Source organism: Morus notabilis, unplaced genomic scaffold, assembly GCF_000414095.1.
Source record: "Morus notabilis unplaced genomic scaffold, ASM41409v2 Scaffold804, whole genome shotgun sequence".
NCBI classification, from domain to species: domain Eukaryota; kingdom Viridiplantae; phylum Streptophyta; class Magnoliopsida; order Rosales; family Moraceae; genus Morus; species Morus notabilis.
In genome coordinates this window covers 512772-528436 of record NW_010361209.1, presented here as the reverse complement: position 1 = coordinate 528436, position 15665 = coordinate 512772, and the positions used below count along the sequence as shown (strand labels likewise).

Here is a 15665-nt window from a genome sequence, read left to right as displayed (position 1 = left end):
TGTCTGCAAGGCAACCGCCATTTTTAAGACAGATTTGAACAGAGGTTGTGTATTTTTTTTTTCTTCTTTTTTAATTCATTAGCCAGATTTGAACAGAGTTTTGTACTCGTTGTCTGAGACAATAAATGGATTCCGAAGATTTATATCTCTCTTTTTTTTTTTTCAGTGAACAACGAGAATAACATAAATGAAGCTTTTTTTTTTTTTTTTTTTTTTTTTTTTGGGTGGAGTTGGTTAGAGAAGAATAATAGACATTAGACCATATGTTAGAGATCTGTCATTGAGGGCAGCTCAATGCATCTGGCGAAATATTATTATCAAAACAGAAGAAGAGAAAAAAAAATCTCGCAACTACATAAAAAAAAAAAAAAAAAAAAAAAAAAAAACCCCAAAAAAAAAAAAAAAAAAAAAAAAAAAAAAAAAAACCTATAGAAAGGAGCATGCTTACATAAGATGCTCATGCAAGTATGTTGTAATATTTTCCAATGCCAAGGTTTATTGTTTTTCCGATAAATAATTAATAGACTTTCTTTCAAATTCCTATTTTCGTTGACAAATTTTTTGGTACCGTGCCGGATAAAGTGAGTACCTTTTAAGTTTATTTTCTCACCTTGACTTGACATTTACATAAAATTTCTTGTAAAGCTCATGAAATATAATTAATAAAAGAATTATTTTTATAAATGTCCCTCAAAATATGCCCCTCAAGAAAAAAGGAAAAAACTCTTATACTTCTCTATAGAGACTTTTGGTATGCACTAATAAGATTACCATATTTAGTACAAGAATTATAACTTTTATATTCTCAAGAAAGTGAATATTCACTTTCTCTTTTTTAGATAATTTGAATACTACCCAATAAAGTGTTATATAAAGGGGGTTTCCCATAATTGCTTGCCTAAAGTATTCCTAATTTTTTTTTAAAACAATTCAAGTATTCTTAATTTAGACTTTAGAGACCAACACATTTTTTATTTGAGTTCCGCAGTGTTTGAATTCGAAGGATCTCATGTTACACACAAGCAAGAAAAAATAGAAAGTTGGAAGGAGCAAAAAGGGGAAAAAAGAGTAAAGAATCTAATTGAGCTAACCTTAATGGAAACTATAAATTATAAAAATAGATTTCCATCACTTGTTTAATTTTTAGTGTTTTAAAATAATATTTAATTAAACTTGTCACTTTAATTAAAAAATAAATAAAATGCTGTTCAGATGAAACGTGCTTTAATGTTTGAGTCCAACATGACATAATATAACACTCTATTTAATACTCTAAATTAAATATGAAATAAATCTATAAAAATGTTAAGAGTAATCTTTTCACCGGATGTGAGTTTGAGAATAGCTATTAAATTAAAAAGAACGTAAAAAGAAAAGAAAGGAATTTCACTTCATTGTGGAATAGTAATGACATTGAACATATCTATCTTCAATTCAAGACAAGTCGATTAACAACAATTTTTTTTTCAAATGGAGCTAATCTGTTTATGGGCCGCACAAATGAGTGAAATTATAAATTTTTCTTTAAGTTGAGAAAAAGACATAATATTATCTCAAAAGATTAAACACACCCAAAAAAAAAAAAAAAAAAAAAGTAGTCAACAAATTCAGGTTATTTTTGAAGTAAAAAGAGGCTTCTTGTTCTATCCACAGAGGGTCCACAAAGTCGGACCTTTTTGCTCTTACCCTTTACAAAGAAGACGATCCATCCGTGAAATCCCTAATTCCAGAAACCAGAACAGCGACCAAACCTAATTTTCCTACTTTCCTTTCCACTTTCCAAATCAACTCTCTCTCTCTCTCATCTGTTTCTGACACAGATTAATCTCCCCAAGTGCTTAAATCTCATTTTTGAGTTTCCGAGAGTTGGGAAATAAATAATCACAAGTTGAGTTGGAGTTTCGGTTGATGGAATTAGAAAGGAAGATATGAGCAGAGGGAAAGATGAGGAGAAGATAGTGGGACCCATGTTCCCAAGATTACATGTAAATGATGCAGATAAAGGAGGGCCAAGAGCGCCTCCAAGGAATAAGATGGCTCTTTATGAGCAACTCAGTATTCCATCTCAGAGGGGCAATTCTGCTTCTGGGGTCGTTCCTCTCAACCCCAACTTCTCAGCCAATATGGTTCCTTCGGCTACCTCAAGTCAGGTAATTTACGAACCAAATTTATTTGGTTCTTTGGATTGTTTCCCCCTTTTTTTGTTGTTGGTCTTTTGTGAATTGTGTTTTTATTGATGATGGTTTCTTATAAGGTTTTAGTTGAATTATTTTTTCTGTTCTTGGTACTTACATTACATAAGGCTATGTTAGGGAAAGAAAGATATGTGACCTATGTGAGGAAAATGAGAGGCTAGAGAGGACCTTTATTGTGTTTGGTATGGAAATATGGATTTTAGTCTAATGTAATGGAAAGATTAAAATTGGGTATTTTCAAGGATTTGAAATTCCTCATCCAATCTATTCCCCTCATCTTTTATCTCTTACCAAACAATCATGAATCCCAAAATCCTTAATCCCCCACCCCTCTCTCCTACCAAACAAGCTCTAAGTGTTGACAAGGATGATGCATGGTTTGAGGGGTAAAATAAGGTTTTCTTATACATTAAAAAAACTTGTGGTTTACTGTTAGGCAGTACAATCTTTGAAGCAGTGTGTGCATATGTGGGTTGGGCAAATATGAGCTTGGCGTCCCTGATTTTTTGGGTTTTTTTATTTTTTTTTTTTTTATTTTTATTTTTTTTTAAATTTTTTTTTATAGGCAAGTGGTGTTGAAAGATATTTAGTATATCCGCGTCATTTACCCCCATCAACCCCTACCCATTGGTCTGAAAAGTTCCAAGCTCGTCATTCTGATGTATTATTGTATGGAAATGCTCCGGAGGCACAGCTTGAACAGAGAGAGAAGGTTGAACGGAATGAAGATTTTATTGTTCCTGTATTTGTTCAAGCTAGGGTCAATCAAAGCCATGATAGAAGTCAAAACAGTATTGGCAGGGAAACATTTGCTTCCATTAGCTCCACTCGTTCTGGGCAGCCAGTGGAACAACAAAGTATCTCTACTAAGGAGCCCAAACATAATAATTTTACTGCTGTCAGTAAAAGACAAGACGTGAAAAGTGAGAGCAACGAGAACATGACGACATGCGGCGAAAGTGCGAGGGGTTGTGTCATATCTGCCACAGATACATCGTCCAGAGAAAATACTGATGGGCTCTTGAAGGAAGCCAAAGCAACTTCAAATCAACACCGTGGAGGGCATGTCGGGTCTAATTTGAGCAGGTTACATGATGGAGAAGCTTGCTTACATCAAGATTCGAGAACTAACAGACAACTAGATAGTGCCAAACGGGGGGATGATATTGTTGACTCTACAAGGGATATAGAGAGGGAAAATGCCTCCCAGCCAAGAAGCGAGTCCTGTTGTGAGGAGGATAATAGTGGGCCCAAGGAACCTGAGACTGATAGTAAATATAATAGCAATAGCAATAGGACGTGCATTTCCTCACAGATTGAAAATGTCAATAAAGGCGATGATCTCTCTGAGACCTCAATGGTCGATTCCATATCAGGCGTGGACATCTCTTCTGATGATGTTGTAGGAGTAATAGGTCAGAAACATTTCTGGAAAGCAAGAAAAGCGATTACCATGTAAGCACTCTTTCTCTATAGACTTTTTTTATTTTTATTTTTATAAATGTTGCCCTGTATATACACACACACTCTCTCTCACACACACAGACCTGTATTTGAACTAGTAAAATATATTTTACTGGAGTAATGAATATTAGTGTCTTTGCTTTATGAATACTTATTTTCATCTAGTAATGCCAATTGACTGTATCAATGTGAGAAAATTGCAAATTTGTTTCATTCATAAAACCACACGGCAATCTTTTCATCTTGTATTAAGTTTCTGGAAATGTTCTATTGACTATTTATGTCTCACGGGATTATCTTTTTCTTTATGTCCTAACATTCTTAGTTAAGTTACACTTTAGATTGTTGTATTCGCCATGGAATATAGCTACTAGGACAATAAAATGATGGCTAAGGTGAATACGGCTTGGAGACAGGTGAGATTTGTATTTTGAAGTCCTGGGATCCCATCTAAAGTGGAATTTTTATGTGTTGAAAGGCCCTCGATAACATTTTAACTTTGGATACTGGATCATCTTACGGCAGGGAGATGTCAAGGCAACCACCGAGACAGCGGATGAGCTCATATTTCGTTAGCTCCATCTGTTTTCTAGATATATTCCTGTCTCGGTTCGGTAGTGCTTGGTTTTCCCTGTGACTACTGCGGAAATTTTCTTTCCATGGGACTCGAGGGCCAAGAGTCAGTAGGCAAACAAGTGGTGGAGGAGTGTCATTTGGACCAGATGGACTTGGAGAACATTGACGTTGTGGAATTGATGGCGGTTTTGTGATGAGGAGAGTAATTTCTCATAGAACGATCTTATTTTCTTAGCTGGGGTTGGGATCCCTGTTGTTCTTACTTGGTACTCGTCAATGTATATTCTGAAAGCATTGTACCTTTTTTTTTTTTTTGGTATCATGATTAGATGCATTTTTTTAAAATCTTTTGCAATCAAAACGAAGCTATAAATTTGTAAAAATCAACTGTGGCGTTAGTCTTGCATTACCCTTCTAACTTTGGTGTACCGAGGATAGTGTTTGAGAACTGTTCACATTTACTTGGTCTAGTTTTGTAATATATTTTGTTAACAAAATTTGATACTGGTAGCATGAAATGACGAAGAGAGGTATATGTAGCTCTTTAATTTGCGAGATAATAATAATGTGTAATATCTTTGTATTGCATTTAGCTTCCATTTTCCTTTTATTGCTCTGAAGATGTTGATATATATTCGTGATAGAATTCTAAGGCAAAAGTTTTTTCAAAGATGTGAATATATGCTAGCTTGACATCTATTGCATGTTTCTCCCATGTGCACTACTCAAGAAATTACATATTCATGCATGCGCTCATTGTAGTTAATGTGGGGGATTGGTATGGAAGGTGATGGTATATGGAGTTAGAGGTTCCAGGCTTTGGTGAGAGACACGGGTTTTGTTGTCATCATACTTTGTCTTTAAGTCATTGTGGAAACCCTAAGCCAAAAAAGGGGTCATTGTGGAACATTTCTATTGTCTGTGAGACATTACCATAAGTCAGATTGGTGCACCCCTCGGCTATCATCCAGACATCTGAGAAGTTTTGCGAATGTAGGATCAATGATGTGTAAGGATGTACTAAGCTCTGATTCTTTTGTTTGGATTTCTCAATAAATGGCTGTTCTTTAAGACTTCTGAATCCATGATTCTGCATTATATCCAGATGATTCCTGTGTTACATTCAGTTGGTTTTGACTTTGTCAAAGAGTATTGCTAATTTTATGAAATTTTGTTCTTGATCAAACTCCTGTTACTCTCTACAGTCAGCAAAGAGTGTTTGCAGTACAAGTATTTGAGTTACATAGATTAATAAAGGTATGATGATCTATAATTCTTCTGTTAAGATGCTGTAGCTTGTTGTGAATGGTATTTATTCAGACAGGAGACCATGTCTAGGTTTTAACTTTTAATCTTCCAATAGGTCCAAAGACTGATAGCTGGATCACCACATCTGATGCTTGAAGATGGTGCTTTCTTGGGAAAATCTTCCTTAAAGGGTTCTCCAGTGATGAAACTCCCGCCGGAGTATTGCATAAAGTCACCCCCTCGTGTTTCTAATTGCAAAGACGATTCCAAGAAGCCAAACCATAAAATGGAATGTTCTGCAGAAAATGCTGTTGGGAAAACATCTCTTTCTTCTGTGCAAAGTGGTAGTCAGTCTTTGAATTATGGACCTTATATGGGAAATCCACAGCCAGTGGTTGCAATGACGGATAATAAAATGGGTCCTTGGTCACCAGGGCCTCAATGGTTGGTTCCTGTAATGTCTCCTACTGAAGGACTTGTATACAAGCCGTATTCTGGACCTGGGTTAATGGGAACATCATGTGGAGGGTATGGACCATTTGGCTCCGCCCCTGGGACGGGTAATTTTGTGAGTTCATCATATGGAATTTCAGCTTCTCATCCTCAAGGATTTGGGGTTCACCCTGGCACTTCTCCAGTTTGTCATACATACTTTCATCCATATGGCATGCCTGTCATTAATCCAGCCACTTCAGGTTCAACCGTTGAACAAGCGAACCCGTTTGTGAGACCAGATCCACAAAGTCAAACTGGTCCGGCACTGGGAGGGGGAGTCAACTTAAGCATGGAGCAACAAAGCTTTTGCCATGTGCCAACGCAGAAGAATGGATCAGTTTCCCAAGCCACGAAGCTTCAGGCATCTGAAAGGAATGATTTACATGGGAGTACGGGCAGCAGTCCTGGTGAGAGAGCAAATGGAGTTGGGATCCTTCACAATGCCGAAGAAAGAGACCCTCTTCCGCTTCTTTTTCCTATGGCTCCTGTGGTTCCGGAGGGAGCTACCGATTCCCAGGATGCCAACCAGCCAACCCGAGTAATCAAAGTTGTGCCGCACAATCCCAGGTCTGCAACCGAATCAGCTGCTCGAATTTTCCGATTTATACAGGAAGAGAGAAAACAGTACGACTCTGTCTAAGCTCATTTCCTGTAGGTCACTTTTTGGTATGGTCTTGGAGTTCTCTCCTATGTCTTTCTTGGGTATGGTAATTTTGTAATGGGATCTCTCTTTCCTTTTCTTTTTTTTTTTTTTTTTCTTTTACCAGAATCGTAAACTCGTGTAGATAGATAGCTCTGGAAGATGACCAGCTGGTCAATGTAATATGAATATGTCTTTTCAAATTGCGTGTTCTAAGTTTTGGGGGTAAGTGGAGGCAGAATTTTGAAATTAGAGGATGAGTTTGTCGCCTATGACGCTTTTGTTTTATTCAGCAAGAAAAAAAAATCGATGATTTTTGTGTTTGCATATTGCAGTTAGAAAAATATCTTAAGTAATAAAATCTGTAAACTGGGTCACATTACTGGTGATACATGACATTGTTATTATAATATGCATCACACATAATATTAAAACTTAAGCATCAAGAAATTAAATGAAAAGCGACCAAAAACTTACAAGTCCTTTTTTTGAAAGAAGAAAAAGTGACCAAAAACTTGAGGGAGCCAATTCTCGACTTATGAAAATTAATGACATTTTAATTTATTCTCATGGGCACAAAGTATTTCTACCAGGGCCTCCAAAATAAAGCACAGGTTCAACTGTGTATCCCTCGATGTAGTTGTAAGCAGAGTAGCAGTAGGCTTGGTCTGCCCAAGTGTTTACCCTTTCCGGGTACTTCAACGACATCGAATAATCCACAATTCTCACGCCTTTGATATAACACGCTCCGCCGTGCAATGAGGATGCAAATTCTCCACTTCCCATGGCTGTCTGGGGGTGAGGATGTGTCCACATGTTGGGGCTATAGACTTCACCACCCCATTGCACTAGAATGGCGCTGTGTTTCAGATAGGAGAAGAGAGTCCCTGGCCAGTAGCCAGCAACAACTCCGTCGCCGAGTTTGAGCCACCAGTTGCTTGTGTTTGGATCCTGGGAAAATTGGATTGCTTTTATTGAGTCATGACTTGTAAAAAGAAAAAAAAAAATAAAGTGTGCAAAGTACAAAAACGAGATATCCAGTAACAAGTACACAAATTTTGTTACCATGTTGATGCTAACTGTGAATTGGTACTGGGGTCCACCATCACTGGAAATAGGTCCAAGGGCAGTGCCAAGGGCTATCTTTGGATTAGTTTGCACAAATCCAGTGCAGGTGAGGTCAAAGCAACCGGTTGATTTGTATGCATCAAGCTAGCCAAGAAACAGAAACAGAATTTAGATGAAAGACATTTGATTAATGGATTTTTTTTTTTTTCATATGATTTTTCTGTCAATTTTGAGGTACTCACAGTCCAATATATGAAGAGCCGTGTTTGTGTATCACCATATAACTTTGGATTTACCTGCCAAAAAAAAAAAGGTACTGCTGAAATGAATTTGCAAAATGGAAATCAAACTCGTACTTTGCTAATAATTATGAACTAATTAATTAACTCACCACCCAGCCTGCTTCAATGCTTTCAAAGCCGTCGGAAATGCCAGCCTTGAGCCAGATTTGAGCGGTTGTGTACTCGTCGGGTGATGCAACATGCGGGTTCCAAAGATTTATGTCTCCTTGAGCACCTATGTAATTGTACCCTACTGTTACAAGTAGAGCCGCCTTTCAGGGTTCAAAGAGCACCAAAGATAAATATCCCATTAAGGAGAATTCTATAAAATATGCTGATAAGATTTTGTTTTGAACCGTTAAAATCAGTATGAGATTTTGTTAACTTTAATTTTTTGTTTTCCCATTTTGATGTGCTTTTGATTATATTTTACAATAAAAAACATACATTAAAGTCCAATTTTTCTAGAAAGGAAATGACGAGAGTAACGGATTCAATGATTATTCTCTTACTATTTATAAGCAATTAAATGTGCACTCAAAAATGGATATAAGCAAATAATATGTGCTCAAAAAAGGAATGATAATAATTGTTTACGATAGAGCATGAAACATGCATTATTAGTAAGGTTTTATTTTGAACTGTCATATTGATATTAGATTTTGTTAATTTTGCATTTTTTTTCCTATTCTGATGTGTTTTTGACTATATTTAACGTTTTAAAAACATGTATTGGTGTCCAATTTCAATAAGCCTAGAAAGGAAATGCCAAGAGTAATTCATTTAATGATTATTCCATTACTATATACAAGCAAATAAATGTGTGCTCAAAAAAGGAATGACGAGAATTGCTTACAGAGCGGTTGACTTGTTGAGCGAGCGCGACTTTGGTGTTGTTTATGAAAATTGGGCCATTTGCTTGGGCCGTAGTTGTATTTGTTTCGTAGTAAGTTATTGGGCTCTTTTTGCCGTATCGTTCGAGAGAATCAGCTCTCAACAAATCTTCACTTCGGATTCTCCGAATGGGAATGGTTCCTTGGGGACAACTTCCGCTTCTTTGCCAAATTTGATACACAACTTGCTCAGATTTAGTCTCGTCTTTGGTGCTTGGTGTTTCTGATGCTATACTAAAACTGGGTTTCATCTGCTTATTATTATTATAAAATATAATCAAAATGTATGAAATGACAATTTATAAAAAATATTTCGTGAAGAGAAAAGGATAGAGAGTGAGAGGATGCACCTGGATTGTGTGGTTCCGCAATGCTGGATGATCAAAAGCAGGCTGTTTATAGATGTCAACACAGTCGATGATATCTCCATCGCTACTCTGCAAAAAAAAAAATTAGCAACAATAAAAACATCAACTTTTTTTACGCTAGATATATATATATATATGATATCTATGTATATAATAAAAAATGAAACAGTGATAATCCTTTTGTTTATGAATCTTTATAGATTATTTTCGCAAAAGTTTACTCATAAACTAAAAAACCCATCACATAATTTAGTCTAAAAGGAAAAAAGAAAACCACTTCATGGCAAATAATAAATATATTCAAACCTTAATACTCTTGACCGCTGGCTTATTTAGAAGCTTCAACTTCATATCAACTTCAAGAGTTTGTCTGGTAACTCTAGCCTTGGCATGTAATACTTTATCACTGAAAACAAGAAAAAACAGTGTCAATAACAAAATGAGCATAGTCATTTTCTCTTTTTTTTTTTTTTTTTTTTTTTTTTTTTTTTTTTTTGCTCTCTCTTCTTTTTTAATCTTTCTTGCATGCACAAGCAAAGAGTACAGGAGATATAATCGAGTGTTAAGAACGGTTATATATACAGCCAAATTGTTTGGCTCTAACCATATAATTATCTTTTGCAGGCTCATTATTAGGCTTCTATAGCAGTCTTTTTACTTATTTTGTCACCAATTATAATCGACAAATAATTAAGGACATTCCATATACTATAGGTTGATTGAAGGACGCATTACATTTATTTTGGAGCGAGTATAGAAAGCTGGGTCTTATCTGTATTCAGTTACTCATCAATGTTTTCTAAATTGTTGTGTAAGGGAAAATAATTTTGTTAGTGAATAAAAAAATTTCAAATACATCAATATGCATGCATGTATCGGCACTATGCCAGCAAGATCCTTTTGGAAAATATTTGTGTGTCAATTGACCTGTATTATTAAGAGAAAACATTTTCCTAAACAAGTTTCGCTATAACGGAGTAATAATCTTTCTGACAAAAACAATCTTCCATACTAGGAGATATTCCTAGATAGTGAGAAAAAAAAGGGGGAAGGAAATTTAACATTGTTTTTAGCCATGTTTGTTTTAACAACTCAAATTGTTGTTTAAAATTCAAATTTTAGTTCAGGATTTAAATTGGTGTTTGAGAGAAAAATTTAAAAACAATTCAAACCATTACCAATGGTTCAATGACAACTCAAACTGTTGATTTTAGAATTCACCTTCCTCCTAAATTCTAATAATATGAATTGTTATCAATAGTCTACAACTTTCAGATTTTACTTTTTCTTTCTCTTCAATTTCAATATTAAAAATATCATAACTTTTACGTTTCAATTCCGATTGAGATGATATTTTTAATGTGTTCATATAAAGAGAGGAACAAATCCTCACCCATGCTGCATATTTTTTAATGTCATTTATACTGAGATTTTATAAGATTTGTTACAAATCTCTAATGGTAATTTTCAACACTTTATCTAAACATAGTTCAAATTTTATTTTCAATTCAAATTACAATTTATTTGCATATTCAAACAACAGTTCGGATCACAGTTTGAATCACTACAGTTCAGATTCTACAGCTCTAACAAAAAAAAGTTTAAATCTCCACAATTTGAGCTATTGAACCAAACAAGCCCTTAATTTTTAAACAGTCAAAAGTCACATTGTCAAATGTCAACTTTACAATCCATGCCAATTACTTAACAATCTATCCGTCCATTACCACCATTACTATTAACGATGACACAGATTTACAACATGACATTTCCTAGTTTAATAATCCATATAAATCGATATATAAACGTTTCTCATACACCCACATTACTAGATAAGAACCTCGTGACTATGTACTCTACTCTAGCTTCCAGCAGCCATTGCAAATATTAGCTCACGATCATGGTAGAGGGGCTTTTTTTTTTTTCCCCTTATTAGAATAAAGAAATTGTCGTCTGTAAGTTATTTTCTTGGAATTTTGTTTTCTCATTGTTCACAGTGATTGTCGTTTGTAGTATTATTTGTCGTTTTTAGTGAACTGTGTCATTTGACATTTAGTTTTTGGTAGAATTGGGTGTCGTTTTTTATTTTTTTTATTGTTGTCGTATAGCCTAAAGATCTCGTCGTCTGTAAAGTCTGCTTTCGTTATTGTGACCTATTGTCATAAAAAAAACTTATTTGCCGTTTCATGAGAATTTATGGTCGTCATAAGCTATTAGAGTTGTCGTAGTGATATTCGTTTTTCATCATGCATGTCGCTTTTATGTGATTGTCATATTCGTTTTTCATCCTGTATGTCGTGTGTTATGTGATTGATTCCCGTTGTAGTTTGGTTGCTAGAATTATTGTCGTTTTTTAAGGGGTCCTTTTGATGTGTTTCGGATAACTAAAAATTTCATATCGCTCTATAGAGTCGTTATCATTTCTTGTAGTAGTTGTCGTTTGTTTTTCTCCGCATTCTTGTCGTTTATGTTCTGTTGTGATGTCAAAATTGTTGTCGTTTAAGGGTAATTTGTCGTTTCTGTAGAAGTTTTCAGATTTTCTTAGTTCATCTTTTATTGTCGTTTATGGCCAAATTCCAACATCTTGAACGGGCCAAAGCCCCTTCATGACATGAGTTCAGTTCAGCTAATCAAAATCACCCATCTTAGACAGATTACATTAGAGAGAGAGAGAATCTAAAGTTTGAAGGATGGTGAATTACGTGCTTCAGATCACCGCCGACCTCGAGAACCTCACTGACCTTCAGCCCCAGGGCGGCTGCGACGACCCCAACTTCTCCTTTCTCTTCAAGGTCTCCTTCATTTTTTCTCGTTCTCTCTCTCTCTCTTTTTTTCTCCCTCTTGTTTTCTTCAAATATCCTTATCTTTCAATCTCGTCTCATTCCATTCCCTCAAAACACACTCTTTTTAAAGATTTCTCTCTATATGAACTTTTAAGATTCTGCCTCTTCTATTCTTCAGGGGTTGTGATGTTGACTGGTTCCTTAATGATCCTTTTTTTATTTTTTATTTTACTTTATTTTATTTTATTTTATTTCATGTTTGTGTAGTTGAAATGTGGAAGATGTGGAGAGGTGAGCCAAAAAGAAACTTGTGTTGTATTGAATGATAGCGTTCCTCTCCCAGTCGGTAAGGGAACAACTCATCTCATTCAGAAGGTAATTTCTAATTTGCATTTTTTGTTCCTTTACGCGGGTGAATTAATTCTCGAATAATCTGTGTCATGGATTGTTGATTCATTTTGATGGTGAGAAATAAAAGGAAAAGAAACAGAACAAATTTAGTCCTTTGTATTCTTCTATACTTGCTCTTTGTTTTTTTTTTTTTTTTTGGCTAAAATTTCTTCTCCGTTTTTGCTGAAAGTTCATATCTTTAATCTGAAATTTGTTGGAATCAAATTTTGTCCAGTTTTTATACTATTTTACTTTTGTATGTGTTAGCGATTTTTTTTTTCTCTTTTTGTTTTTGTTTCTTATTGAAAAATTTCGTGTGTTCTTGTTTCAAGTTTCAATTATGTTATAATGACTAAAGCAGCTGGGAGGTAGTCCGACCTTTGGCGCTCAATCATGAAGCCAACCAGATTTGTCCTATTTATTTTTATGCCCAATAAAGTGTGAAGAAGTAATTTCTATGGTGACATTATAGACTTGCGTATGGATCCACCATAATTTGTCTAGTTCTTGTAATTGACTGATGCACTGTTCCTGATAGAACAATTGCTTATATCTGAGAGGCCTTTGGGGACTATCTAATCCTTGTATAAAGTATCTATCTTTTGTTCTTATTCCTGTCCTTTCGGTCGTCTAAACTTTGTGGTTACTTTGATTTGAGGAAACAAAATTTATCTTATTGCGGTTTGGTTTGTTGAGTACAATCTGTTGTGAAATGCGAGAATTCATATCAAGTTTTCCAGTTTTTTCTCTTTACCTTCTGTGCATGAGTGATCTTTGGCATTAGTTTTCTTTTCATCCTTGAGTAATATACTATATATGTTATTATACGCTCTTTCGTCATAGTAATGCCTTAGGAGTTCTTTCAGCGTCTTACATTATTTCTCTTTCAGTGCAAGTTTTGTGGGAGGGATGGCACTGTCACAATGGTCCCAGGTCGCGGTCGTCCGCTCACTCAAGAAACCAGTGAATCGGGGAAGTTTTCCCCCTTGATGTTATTTGATTGCAGGGGTTATGAGCCGGTGAGCTACGCCTTTGCTGATGGATGGAGAGCTGTGTCCGTAAGTTTCATTTATATATTTCACTTTTGCTTAGCATAGGAGTTTAATGTTCTTACTATATGGTTTTCACATAAATTTGATGGTGACAGTAAAGTGATTTTTCCCATTCCCTGGGTTCACCCACATTATTAACAATGGAGTTTTTGCACATATATGGTGGGGTTTTCTTCTTTGATTTATTTATCTTTATGCGGCTTAGAATATTGTTCGCTCTTGTGTAGTTGGAGGGCACAACATTTGAAGAAATTGACTTATCAGGAGGGGAGTTTGCAGAGTATGACGAGAAGGGAGAGTGCCCAGTTATGATTTCCAATCTCCGAGCTACTTTTGAAGTGGTGAAGTTGTAAATTATGCGTCTCATTTGTCTTGGTATATAAATTAACAGCCTCCTCCTGAATGAGGCATAAACACTTATGGACTGCTTTGTGTATTGTTGGCATGAAACAATAAATGGAGTCACTTTTTATAAATTCTTCTTTTTATTGTCACTTGCTACAAGTAGAGTACTTCTGGCAGTCAACGGTTGTTGTTGTTAATGATCAAAACGCTCTAGGAAAAAGCTCATGGGAAGTTTTGAAATACCCTGATTTTGTAAAAATATTTCTTAGCGCTAGATTCCTTTCCTCGAAATTGTTTGCCTTTTGTTTTTGCTCTAGAACCAGAACAGCAAACAGAGAATAGTAATGAAAAGTGGTATTGAAGAAATTTTGTTGAGTTGTGGAGGGATTTCACACTCGTAGATTCAGTTGCCTCAGGTTTTTTTTATATAAAGGCGGTGCTGATTTGAGAGGAGTGGTTTTCTCTTATAAAATCCTCCATTATAGTGAAATTACAGCAACTGCTAAAAAAGGCTGGCCTCACATTGAGGCAAACCTCTATATATCTTGCGTGTTTTTGTTTAATTGATTTCTTTTAAGTGCTCTTGGTAGAATAGAATTAGAGCATCTAATCAACAGAAAATTCCATAAAACCCTAAAAAACAAATCTCAGTACAAAACCCAGCAGCAGTTCAAGGAAGCCTCCCCAGCTGGTTTCCATCACTCTTTCTGTCACTTTCTAAATACATTATTTAACACGTGAATTTTATTATTTTACATTTTTATTTAAATAATAATGTATCATGTTAATGGAGTCTAATGTTAGCATCTCTCATTCCCTTATTATCAGCCAGGCCATTACCTCATTAACTATTAATCCTCCAATGTATGTATGCTTCTAGTTCTCTTCTAACAAACTCCTAACCAGCTGCTGACAGACTATTAATCAGAAACAACTGACCGACAACCTAACTAACAACACTTCCCATCAGTTTTCGTTTCCCCTCTCTTCTTCTTCTTCTCTTCTCTCTTTCATGTTTCCTTGCAAAAACAAATGTATTCTTATGGTGCTCTTTTAGGGAGACAATACGATGTAGGTACATTCTAAATCCCTCACATTTTGTTTCCTTTTCCTTTTGCTCCGTGTATTTGTTTCCGATTATCTCTCTCGGTGCTAAAAACAAAACAAACGCAAAAACAAATAAAGGAAAAAATGTCATGATCCGGAGGTGTGGTGATGTAATTGGGTTTGGACGTCCTAACTCCCAAGATAAGAGAGGTAAGTTAGGTTAGGCTTAGATTAGTAATCTTAAAACGTGGAATGGAAGGGGCTCCTACTAAGAACGTGGGTGACCAGACTACCTAACTCGAGAGGATCACATCTCCATAATTGAAATCTTTTCTTCTCTTAGAGAAAACGTCAAACGTGTTTTATGACAATGCAGTTTTTTTTTTTTTTTTTTTCATGGTCGTAGTCTCATAGGCTTTAATTTTCTTTAATGTTTAGGTTCATCGTTCAAAGACTTTTTTTTTTTTTTGGCAAATTTGAAGGAAAAGACGGAAAACTCCACATTGTGAAAATGATGTTTAAGTACTTTTCTTTTTTTTTTAGATCTATGTTAAGTTGGCAAATGGTTACAAATGGCTTTGTGGTGAGATCAGATATTTATTCGTCAGTTATAATAAATGCACCGTCAAATATACTTAATTACTTAGTCCCAATAAGGAAATGTCCTTAATGGCAAAACCATATGAAGGAAAATACTAAAAACATTGAATGAAAATCAACGGTACGGACCCCATGCAATGCACATTTTTCTCAAGAAATTACAAAAACATCGTATCAATATGCTAAGAAGAATATCAACTTTTTAAAATAATGATAACAA

The 15665-nt window shown here is 35.3% G+C and overlaps 3 protein-coding genes across 3 annotated transcripts; 2 read left to right on the top strand and 1 right to left on the bottom strand.

Moving 5' to 3' along the window:
• Positions 1-1646: 1646 nt before the first annotated feature.
• Positions 1647-6870, top strand: LOC21402479 (protein EARLY FLOWERING 3). Its single transcript, XM_010098799.2, has 4 exons — positions 1647-2150; positions 2761-3650; positions 5441-5492; positions 5599-6870. The coding sequence occupies exons 1-4, from the start codon at positions 1929-1931 to the stop codon at positions 6616-6618; spliced, it is 2184 nt and encodes a 727-aa protein (XP_010097101.1). The 5' UTR covers positions 1647-1928; the 3' UTR covers positions 6619-6870.
• A 315-nt stretch (positions 6871-7185) lies between these two features.
• Positions 7186-9858, bottom strand: LOC21402478. Its single transcript, XM_024166041.1, has 8 exons — positions 9833-9858; positions 9535-9634; positions 9211-9297; positions 8824-9111; positions 8078-8239; positions 7929-7982; positions 7684-7830; positions 7186-7569 (listed from the first exon to the last, which is right to left on the bottom strand). The coding sequence occupies exons 1-8, from the start codon at positions 9856-9858 to the stop codon at positions 7186-7188; spliced, it is 1248 nt and encodes a 415-aa protein (XP_024021809.1).
• Positions 9859-11859: 2001 nt separating this feature from the next.
• LOC21402477 (UPF0587 protein C1orf123 homolog) lies at positions 11860-13947 on the top strand. The gene is made up of 4 exons (XM_010098797.2): positions 11860-12020; positions 12279-12386; positions 13292-13459; positions 13681-13947. The coding sequence occupies exons 1-4, from the start codon at positions 11919-11921 to the stop codon at positions 13804-13806; spliced, it is 504 nt and encodes a 167-aa protein (XP_010097099.1). The 5' UTR covers positions 11860-11918; the 3' UTR covers positions 13807-13947.
• Positions 13948-15665: the final 1718 nt, after the last annotated feature.

Coding starts and splice junctions, on each gene's coding strand:
- LOC21402478 (XM_024166041.1), bottom strand. CDS start 9,858: ATGAGCCTGCAAAAGATAATTATATG. Junction 9,635..9,832: donor CTGCAAAAGATAATTATATG/GTTAGAGCCAAA, acceptor TCTTGTTTTCAG/TGATAAAGTATTACATGCCA. Junction 7,983..8,077: donor GCATTGAAGCAGGCTGGGTG/GTGAGTTAATTA, acceptor TTTTTTTGGCAG/GTAAATCCAAAGTTATATGG.
- LOC21402479 (XM_010098799.2), top strand. CDS start 1,929: ATGAGCAGAGGGAAAGATGAGGAGAAGATAGTGGGACCCATGTTCCCA. Junction 2,151..2,760: donor CTTCGGCTACCTCAAGTCAG/GTAATTTACGAA, acceptor TTTTTTTTATAG/GCAAGTGGTGTTGAAAGATA. Junction 3,651..5,440: donor GCAAGAAAAGCGATTACCAT/GTAAGCACTCTT, acceptor TACTCTCTACAG/TCAGCAAAGAGTGTTTGCAG.
- LOC21402477 (XM_010098797.2), top strand. CDS start 11,919: ATGGTGAATTACGTGCTTCAGATCACCGCCGACCTCGAGAACCTCACT. Junction 12,387..13,291: donor CAACTCATCTCATTCAGAAG/GTAATTTCTAAT, acceptor TTTCTCTTTCAG/TGCAAGTTTTGTGGGAGGGA. Junction 13,460..13,680: donor ATGGATGGAGAGCTGTGTCC/GTAAGTTTCATT, acceptor GCTCTTGTGTAG/TTGGAGGGCACAACATTTGA.